At 41.8% G+C, this 10,294-nt stretch overlaps 1 protein-coding gene and 1 non-coding gene across 4 annotated transcripts; both read right to left on the bottom strand.

Annotated features, from left to right (window-relative positions):
* Window positions 1-1,793: 1,793 nt before the first annotated feature.
* Window positions 1,794-9,963, bottom strand: SLC25A3 (solute carrier family 25 member 3). 3 transcript variants are annotated; one of them, XM_035126906.2, is made up of 8 exons: window positions 9,855-9,963; window positions 9,507-9,675; window positions 7,585-7,712; window positions 5,070-5,249; window positions 4,789-4,970; window positions 3,175-3,347; window positions 2,160-2,270; window positions 1,794-2,083 (listed from the first exon to the last, which is right to left on the bottom strand). In XM_035126906.2, the coding sequence occupies exons 2-8, from the start codon at window positions 9,658-9,660 to the stop codon at window positions 1,923-1,925; spliced, it is 1,089 nt and encodes a 362-aa protein (XP_034982797.1). In that variant the 5' UTR covers window positions 9,661-9,675; window positions 9,855-9,963; the 3' UTR covers window positions 1,794-1,922. The 3 variants fall into 3 exon arrangements, with proteins under 3 accessions (XP_034982797.1, XP_034982799.1, XP_034982798.1); XM_035126908.2 differs by having other exon boundaries at window positions 7,585-7,709; XM_035126907.2 differs by lacking the exon at window positions 7,585-7,712 and adding an exon at window positions 7,304-7,428 and having other exon boundaries at window positions 9,855-9,962.
* Window positions 4,381-4,626, bottom strand: LOC118091607 (small nucleolar RNA SNORA53). Its single transcript, XR_004693411.1, has one exon. It is a non-coding gene; the product is annotated as a small nucleolar RNA SNORA53 (small nucleolar RNA).
* Window positions 9,964-10,294: the final 331 nt, after the last annotated feature.

Here is a 10,294-nt window from a genome sequence, read left to right as displayed (position 1 = left end):
TGTCACATATAATTGAGTTGCATTCAATCAATGATAACTAGATCAAAAATTATTTTATAAATCACAAAGTTGTAGTTGTAAAACGTTTCAGTAAGTCTTGAATAGTATTGGATGTTAAAATGATTGTAGAAGACCAAAAATAGAAGATTAAACCAAAAGAATACAGTACTGCAAGCAGAATTCTGCTCTATGTTCCAACACATTGAAGTGCAGTAAGGAAATCTCCCCTTCCACGTTATGGGCAGGCTCTGCTGGATCAGCAGCCCTCCCATTTTTCAGAAAAGCTATTCTGGGTAATAAGCACACACTTACAAGGTATTAAAAATGCCTTTTATAGGTGGATTGTAGAGCCATGTTTACAGTAGTACTGTATACAGTTTCAGTCACGCCATCTCAAACAAGAGCTAATAAAAACATGACTAAATGAGTGCGTAGAAGAAAAATTACTTGGGACACTTGTATACCTGTGGGAAATGACTTTTCTTGAAATAGAATTCTGGGTCCCCCAATCTATCCAGTGGTGGAAAAATGACTTTACAAATGCATCTTGCTAGAGCCAAGTTGCATGCAGTATAAACGGTGGCAAACAGCTTTTAAATGGTAAAAAAACAACTCATAGGCTATAGGTCCCAAATTAAATCCCCAGCATCTCCTTGTAGAGTTGGAAGGGTATTATTTCCAAAATCCTGAACAGCCACTGCCAAGGTAATGACCCAATGGTTTGATTTAGGAAGCCATGCAATTATTAGACACTAATAAAATTGAACTTTTCAAATAAATTAATTACTAAATACCAGTTGGCAGTTATTAAGGACAGCTGTTACATCTTGCTTGTGGGCTTTCTAGAAACATGCCTGGTACTGCTGTAAACAGGACTAGGTGGATCTTTTGAGGTAACAGTGTTCTTATTTGTAGATTGCTGATAACATACAAATGCATATATAACTTGATTTTAGTGCATCTATGTGAGTATGACTCACCTTGATTACTGCCCATAGCTTTTTATTTCGGCCACTGACCACTCGGAACTCCTTCAGGCTGGGTATCCATAGCTATGGCTATATGTCCCCCGTTTGCAAAAGGGCTCTAAACCAGCATATACCCCCATATATGTTTCACATGCCAATGGGCACTCCATAACAGCATCAGGGTACTGCGAGCCCTATTTAGCAATGGATTTATGACCAGGTACTGATTGGAGGGTGGCAACACAAGAGCAAGCCTTGTCAATGGTGGCTCCTGCCTGACACCATCATTACATATCTTCAGGCACATTCCTTTTTAACCAGACCTCCAGCTTTTAACTACTGCCATTTTGCATGGGTAGGATGTTTTAAGACAGTGTTTGTTTTGGCTTTAAAATATTGTAACTTGTTCTTATTTGTCATGGCAAGAATGCAACAAATAATAACCTATCCTTGCTGATAGATATGTCAAGACCTTTCAATAACGATTAACTGGCCATACATATACTTTGAATACATATCTCTCATTGGGTTAGTGATGAATATTTGTAAACATGATTACCTAACCTACCACTAAAATGAAAAGAGGTAAAGCAAGAACCTGATTACCCAATTTATAGAACTGCCTTCACAGACACTCAAGTGAACCCACATTAAGGCAAAGCAATTTGGTAGGTCATACTTGTAAAATACTAGAAATTCATTTTCTTCTCTGCTTTAACCAACTGTCAGTAGCAACACATGAGGGGTCCTTTTTCAGGAGTAGACCAGTTCCCTTTGCCACCATGAAACCATTTTTTCCAACAGGCTGAAAACTAAGGCAAACACTTGTCAATCTAGTAGTTTATTTTGACCAACATCAACAGTGAGGCCTGAGCAAACAAATACTTTATTCTCCTACATTGCCGTGTGTATAACGTTTCATGATGTTATTTAGCCATTCAGTCCATGATCCATCTACTCAGAAAGACCAAGCTTTTTCTTCAGAGATTCTGGCATCTCTGGTGGAGGTGGGCGGGGAAGTCTGAAATAAACTTTCACGGAGTCATAGATGAACCACTGTAGTGCTGTCAGAGTACCAATCATAATAATACGGGCGAACAGACCCTTCCATACACCTGTTGGAACATAACATTATTAGTAACAGCAATTATTCGTGCACTTTCAATGTTCAGTATCAGTTTAAATCCTCACCTTTAATTCCCAACCTCTTCAGTACTTGAAAAGCTGAACTGCCTTTTTCTTTGTTCAACACGGATACCACAGAATCAGCAGGATGTGAAACGATGGCACAGAAGACCCCAGCTGAAAAGCAAGTTGTCACCATAAATTTTAAATATTCATTAATATGTTTATACCTATTCCAAAAAGATCCTATGTCAACAGGAGACCGGCTCACACCTGCTATAGGGAGATGAGATCTCCACAACTCATTACATAACATACTTGTATCATTAGATGCCCCGTCACTTTAAAAGCAGTTAGATAATTCAATAATCCTACAGGACCTACTAAATACATTGGCCAATTGTGTGTGCAACATCCACAAATCTGATTGTGACTTGTGTGATTCAGGCCAGTGGCTTCCTGGTGGTGCTTGTCAAAACAGGTCAGTTTCAAAACAAGCCAACTAAACCATAGTTTATAAAGCTGGCTTTTAAAGCTGGAGTGTAAAGGTAAAGGACCCCTGACAATTAAGTCCAGTCACAAACGACTCTAGTGTTGCGGTGCTCATCTCGCTTTACTGGCCAAGGGAGCCAATGTTTGTCCGCAGACAGTTTTTCCGGGTCATGTGGCCAGCATGACTAAGCCACTTCTGGTGAAACCAGAGCAGCGAATGGAAACACTGTTTTCCTTCCCGCTGGAGGTGCTTTCAAACTGCTAGGTTGACATGAGCTGGGACCAAACAACAGAAGCTCATCCCGTTGCGGGGATTCGAACCGCCAACCTTCCAATCAGCAAGCCCTAGCCTCAGTGGTTTAGACCACAGCACCACCCGTGTCCCATAAAGCTGGAGTTTATTATACCATTATTTATCATCTGCATGCAAGGGCAAGCTAAGATCCTATGAAAGTGAAATAAAATGCTGCTGAAGTAATTTTCATCTTCTTTCCTACGTGGGAGAATACAGGAAGCACGCAAGCCTGACTCATGACTTGCTCATGAATACTAAACTGTTACTATATTCCAAAAGTTAGTATTTCCTTACCTATATAACCTGCTACAAATGTAACAACCAGCTGTTCTCCTTTTGAACATTCGCTCCTTGGTTTGGGGACAACGTACTTGTAAAGCGCTTCCACAGTTCTTTCAAAGCAGGCAAATTTCATCATGGTGTATGGAATCTGTCTCATCCATAATGGAACAACACCTTTGTAGAAACTTCAAAGTAGACAAAAAATTAGAAAGCCCAAAATTAAGTGCTTCTGATTTGGAGTTAATTCTGGAAGACACAGGAATTCAAATCAGTTATGCTACCTGAATGTAACAAATGAATGTCAATGGTAGAGCACATAGTATTAATACAGTAGGTCCCAGGCTCAAAACCTGGCACTACTAGGCAGAATAGGGAAAGACACCTGTGTGAGACCCCAGGAGAGCCAGTTTGTATGGACTAGGTGTGACTAATGTTTTGCCCTTCAGGTGTTGTTGGATCACAACTCCCATCATCCCTGGGTAGAACTGATAAAAGTTGGAGTCCAATAATGTCTAGAGGGCCACAAGCTAGGCCTGGTGTAGACAATTTTGAGTCAGATGGACCAGCTTCTAAATCACCTGTTGCCCTAAACAACCATGTCTCTATCATTTATGCCATAAGGTCCGCGAGCCGGATCAGGCCCAATTGCCTTCTGGATCCGGGAATTGCAGCGTGGATTGCCAGCTTCCACATTCTTTCTCTCTTCCTCCCTCTCCCTCACATGGCAGCGCCTCCCTCCCTCCTGGCTCCCCCCCCCCCGCCCTGCCTAGAGGAGGAAGGGGGCTAGGCTTTGTTGTTGCCACCAGCAGCGCTTGAGTGGCCGCCAATTAAGCAGCCCCTCTCCAGAGCCCTTTCGCACGCCACTCATCGTCCTGCCGCCACCGCCAGCACCTGCCACTCGCAAGACACTGGTAAGCAGCCACCGGGGCTCGTAGTGCTCTTACATTCCCCCCCCCAAAAAATAGTCTGAGGGTCTGAGGGACAGTGGACCGGTCCCCTGCTGAAAATGTTTGCCTGACCCCTGATTTATGCACACACTAGCAATACCAGTATTAGCTGAATTAAGTTTAGTGGTGCCTTCCCTTGTGAAAACACAGTTGCATTGCAGTGTTTCTTTCAAACTAGTCAGATCAGAAACAACCTAAACCTCTAGCCTCGCTCTTAAAAGAACAATGGGTATATAGTCCCTTTTGCCTTTAATCTTGGAATTGAGTGATAAATGTCCACAGTCTAGCCAAATCCTGATAGTGGAAAATGACATGTATTGTATTACAGCCATTGCTATCAGAACATAAAAGACCAGAGTGAAGGTATATTATTCTCACATGCCAATGACTCAAGCATCTTTGACTGTACAACCATAAAGTTGTTGATCCCTCTTGGATGGAACTACTCAAAACCAAAGCTTTAAGCAGAACTCAGCACAAGAGACATCTAACAAAGATGGATCTAAGGGAGCATGTTGGCTCAAATTGCTTAAAAAATTCTTGCTATGATCACACTCAGAACTCTGCTCCATGTCTAAAGCGATAATATCCATGATCAAAGCTTAACAGTTCATAAACCAGGAGCTGTGCAGGATCAAGAGCCACTTTAGGGTCCTGGCTTAACTGCTGTAATACTTACGCCCAAATGCCTTCTTCTGCAAACATTTTTGGAGCAGCTTGTCTCAGTGTATTTGCATACCCAGGCTGTGTCTGAATGCGCACCTTAGCAGCTTCCATTGGAGCCAGAGCAATATCAGCAAAGAACTCTGCACTGGCAGATGCAGCCAAGTATAGTGATGTACGCCACAAATATGTATTTTCCTGAAATAAAATTTAACAGACCAGAAAATATGTTTATGTCATATTCCTTGGACAAATTCACAATAAAGGGGTGCTGAACTGCAGGATAAATAAACTTACCTCTCCCAACATGTTGCTATACATGACTTTGAAGACTTCATAGAAACCAAATTTGCAGAGCCCTTGCATGGAATATCCAATAAATGTTGGAGCCCATCCTTTTGCCAAACCACGAACACCATCCTCTTTGACAGTAACTGAAAAGCCATTGAAGATGCTCTTATATTTTTGTGGATCCACCTAAACAAGTTTTGAGAAGTCAGCAGTTAATAATTTTTTAAAACCTTTCTCACATTCACAGCAACAACCAATATACTCCAAACATATAGACATTGTAGAGGACTTAATGATTGTTTTAAAGAGCTTAGGATTTTTACCAAGTGAAGAAGAATGCAGTGAAGAGAAAGATTAAAAATGTTAAAAATTACAAGTCAACTGACAGTGGCAAGATGATTGCAGAACTTCATGAAAGGTTTTGTGGAAGTAATTTTTGAAGGGGGGAAAGAGAAAGTTCTGTGACAAGTAGTAACATGAAGAACAAATACAGGCTGCAAGTATAAGATCCTGGGTTTTGAAGCAACTTAAATATATATGCATATACAGTGGAACCTCGGGTTACAGACGCTTCGGGTTATGCGTTGTCAGGTTGCGTACCGTGGGAAACCCTGAAGTACCGGAAAGGGTTACTTCCGGGTTTTGCCGCTGTGAGTTACAAACGCTGCGGGTTGAGGACGTGCCTCCATCACGGATTACATCCAAAAACTGAGGTTCCACTGTATAAGATATATACAACTGGCCAAACCTGCTCTACTCATCAATTTGGAAATTTAATCAAAGACACATCCAGTTCTAACAATGTATCATTCTATGTGGTACAATGGAAGCTGTGATGCACCATACAACTAAGTTAATTCTACAACAGAATAATTGTAATCATCCAATATTGAAATGTTCAATTAAGCAACGTATTATGAATGTGCTTCGGGTGGGAGAAGGATTTAGGCAGTAGCAAATATGACTTGCATTAAGTGAAAGATGACAGGATTTGGGTTGAACTATATCAGGATGCAGATATTCAAACTTTAATACCACCAAAACTAACAGCGCACTGGGGTGGGATGAATTGTTACTCTTCATTGTAAGAACACCAGTACTGTCTCAACTGAATAAATGGGTATTTAACACGTGTCCACTTGTTAGGGTTTTTGTCTTGTTTTAAATGTATTAGCTTTTGTGTTCAACTGTTTCATTATCTTATGTGTAAATGCATCCGAAACAGTGGTTTAGAAAGCGATTAATAAATCAATTGTAAAAAGAAGTACTCAGAAAAGTTGTGCATAAATGTTCTGAAAAAGGCTGCAATTTTTTAGAGCTATTTAAGTTTTGCCTAGATATGTGCAATCCAGTAAAAACTGTTCAATTACAAAAATATTTTATGCAGAAATTGGCAATATGCTATTTTGTAAAATATATATATATATATATTGACTTTATAAGATGTTAATACTCTCTGGTCCTACCTTCCTACCTCATGTCGCCCTCTACTGACTTGTTCCATTTCACCTTTCATCTTACTTCCTGGCCTCTTTCTGACTTCTGCATGAACAGGATTACATTTTCTGTAATGTATACTTGGATCATACACAGCTCAAGCATATTTCCTCAAGACTTTTAGCTGCTTTAGAGGAATATAATAGTTGAACTTTGTGAAATAAATATCTAAAATCAAAGCACTCTTTTTAATAGATTAGAAATATAAGCAAAGGGTTAACTTCAGATTATTCATTCCACCTTTCCTTCTGCCATAAAGCTAGAGGTTGATTAATTACATGGCTAAAATCCTATGCACGCTTCCTTGGGAGTGATTCCCATTGAATTCAGTGCAACTTCTAAGCTAATTTGCATACTGTTTCTCATCGACTACGTCCTCACATATTCAAGCTTCCATTGTCAAATGCATGGATCATTCTTATCTTTTCTTCAAATTATAACTCCACAACAAAGAAATGGCACACGCATGAAGACATTCAGCCTTTATGCTACATGCATTATAAAAATTCTGAATGTTTAGTATTCAAACATATCAGGCTCAAATCTTTTAGACGTATTTGTGCTGAAGGTATAATCATGATTTCTGATTACTCATGAAGCTTTCAAACACAAGTATCTGCCATTACCGTTTACCGGTATTTGTCAAATCCCGTTCCTAACTAAATCTGGCTCAATTTAAAATTTGTCCAATTATTTCATCCCGAACGATAGGGAAAAAATCCATTATTTGGCAGCATACAAACCTGGATGCGACACTTCACTAAATCCAAAGGTACCACTGCTGTATGTGTCAGACCACAACTTAGGACCCCACCAAAGCCACAGAGAGCGTAAAACTTGAGAGAGCCATATTCACAACTGTATTCTTCTGCAGCAGAGAAAAGACACACCATGCTGTTAAATAAACTACATGCAACAATATAAAAAACTTTATTTAGGTGAAATCCAAGCCTTGCTTCCTTTTGATTAGTAAGATTTCACACTTTTATCATGCTATGATAACCAACTTGACATGCAATCAAACCTGAATTCGGCATTTAACGAGATCTAAAGGAACCAATGCTGTGTGCGTGGTACCACAGCTAATAATCCCACCAAAGCCACAAAGGATGAAGAATCTGCCAGAACCATATGCACAGCTATAGTCGTCTGCTTAAAAAGAGATAAGTACAAGTTGACAAACTACAGAAGTGGCATTTGAAGTTAGCATTAATCAAGTTAACTCAATCAAGAAATTTCACTTTTCTCCTAAAACAAGTTTGTCTTCCAAAATTTATGAAGTGGTAGTAGGTCAACTAAAACCATTTATTCTTTTTACCAAGACTGCCTGAAAACATTATTAAAGTAATTAAAATGGATCTTAATTCACTTTCAAACCATGTTCCACCAGGTTCAAGGACCAGATTCAATATCAACACGTAGGTTGGTATGCTACTTGACAAAGCTGTCTAATCCAACATGAATGGGATTCAAAATAATAGAATAGTTGCTGCACGTGTCATAGGAATGACCAAAATATAGGTATTTACAAGGTGCATTCTGCTTAAGGCAATGCTTTCTTCCAAGAGATGTGCTGTGCAGATATTAATAGCCACATAAATATTAGACAAGGGTAAATGTCCAGTTATGCCAAAATAACATATATACAGGATATAAAACATTTTTTAAAATTTAAATTCAATTCAATTGAGGTTGATTGTGTTTTAGGTAACTTACTAGGTCCTAATTTCAGATTGCCTTGTAAGGGCTAAACCAACAAGTACCAGTAATTTCACAAGTTACTGCTGTGCAATTCTTTATGTGGGCATATAAACACTCACTGGTCAATAGATTTTCACATGATTATCCCAGTATCTTTGTAAGAATATATTGTGAGGATTTATTCATTATAAAAAAAAATAAGGCAAGTAAATACGTATAATGTACGTCTTAGATTCAAAACGATTGCCTCAAAGGTACATGCTCTAATAATTCTTGTAACATAAAAAGAAACTGCTATAAGGGTTTCTTTTGATTTTTTTTAAATACAAAAAACAAAGCTTAATTGAGTTGAATGACATGTTGGTATGTGCCAACGGAGGATGCATCTGACAAAGCAGAGTCTTTCACAGGCCACTACAACTATGTTCATCTTTTAAATGTGCTACAAAACCCTCTTCACTCTTTTTTTGATATACGGCTGCCCTATGCAATTAAACAATGTAAAGGTTTAGTAGTAGATCTCGTGTCACTGTAAGAAAACAGATATGGCACCACTGAGACGAAGTTGATGGAGAACATTTGTATGGAAGTTTGCTTATTTTCATTATGAGACTTTAAAATATTGGTTGCTTATAGGTGCAACATTGTATCGACCTAATAAAACCTTCAACATAAACGAGAGTGTGGAAAACTACTTAGCCTCACCTGCTCCTCCCAGTGTCATTCTAAGCCTGTGACCTTGTCCACACCATATCATCCTCCTTTAAAAGTAAGTGTTACCCACCCGGGGAAGGACCAGGCCGCTGACTAGTTGCCATGGAGACATGCAGTCTTCTACTAGCCTTGGGCTTCTCCGCAGACAGCATCCTTAAGCCGCCGAGGGCGACCACGCACTAGAAGACATTATGTCCCCAACCATATGCAAGGCATGGTTAGGCCCGACGCCTTCCAGCCCCAAGGTCGCCGCGGAGCAAGCCTCCTCCGAGGCCTACACAGGCGGGGCTCAGGGCACAGGCGGGAACTCATCCTGGCCTTTTCCAGTGGGAGGAAACGGAAGGGGCTCAGCCAAGGAGGCACCGTGAGCCAAGCAAAAGCCCGGCCTGCAATGACCTTCCATGTCCTCCAAGAGGAACCCAGGGGGCCAGGTACCTGAACCCCACCCGAGAGAGAATTCAAAAACCGGGGGCCCTTCCAGAGAAGGAACTGAGGGAAAGGTCGTACGTCCGCGTCCCCCCGCCCACTTACCGTCTGCGGAAGCGGCTGCCAGGCTCCGCCGGGTACACGAAGGCTCCGCGGGTTCGGCCGGGAGTTTCCTTAGGCTGAGGCCATCCTGCTGCAGTTGCAGCTGCGGGGCGTGGAATGGATTGAGCCGCACAAGCGGCACTATGGACGAGAACATGGCGGCGACAGGAAGCTGCGGGAGGGAGAACGAGGAATGTGGTTAAAAGCAGGAGGCGCCCCCTCGCCGTGCTGGGGGGGGGACGGACGGACAAAACTGTCTTCGTCAGCAGCCGGGACTGAACACGCGGGAACGCGGCAATGGTGCGAGAACGGAAAAGCCGCCCCTGCAGCCCATTCCCCTCAGGGACTCACCTTCTAAGATGGCGGAACCCACTTCCCCTCCGCCGGAGACTGCACTCAAAGGCCGAATATCACCCTTCCTCAATGACTTTGTCCTTCTCTGACGCAAAAGGGCGGAGCGACGATCCAAAAAAGTGCGCTGCGATTGGGCGCCGGGGCCCCGCGAGCGTGCGTCACTCCGCCGACGCTCTGAAGAACCAATCCTGTCACCTCGCCTAGCGCTGCCGCTCTCCCCTACGCCCCCCTCCATTGCCTTGCCTCGCTTTGCCTTGGAGAGGCCGTGAAATACCGGGAAGCGGGTAGAGGGAGGGCGAATACGCAACAAGCACCAGACCTTGGAGAGAGCCGCTAGCTGGACCTTCCTATGACTAGCACCGTCTGGTTTAAACCCTAGAGGCGACCGTGAACTTAAGTAGTTGGGTGAAGGAGAAGGAACAAGGTTACCTAGTTGG

The sequence above is a fragment of the Zootoca vivipara genome, chromosome 10 (assembly GCF_963506605.1).
Source record: "Zootoca vivipara chromosome 10, rZooViv1.1, whole genome shotgun sequence".
NCBI classification, from domain to species: domain Eukaryota; kingdom Metazoa; phylum Chordata; class Lepidosauria; order Squamata; family Lacertidae; genus Zootoca; species Zootoca vivipara.
Note: the sequence above shows the minus strand (reverse complement) of the source record. Positions and strands in the feature narration are given on the sequence as shown.

Bases quoted from the DNA above. Each gene is read 5' to 3' on its own strand.
- SLC25A3 (XM_035126906.2), bottom strand. From the start codon at position 9,660: ATGTTCTCGTCCATAGTGCCGCTTGTGCGGCTCAATCCATTCCACGCC. The intron at 7,713-9,506 runs GTAAGTGGGCGG...TCTCTTTTTAAG, and splicing joins GGCAGCCGCTTCCGCAGACG to CAGACGACTATAGCTGTGCA. The intron at 5,250-7,584 runs GTTTGATTGCAT...AAACTTGTTTAG, and splicing joins TCGTTAAATGCCGAATTCAG to GTGGATCCACAAAAATATAA.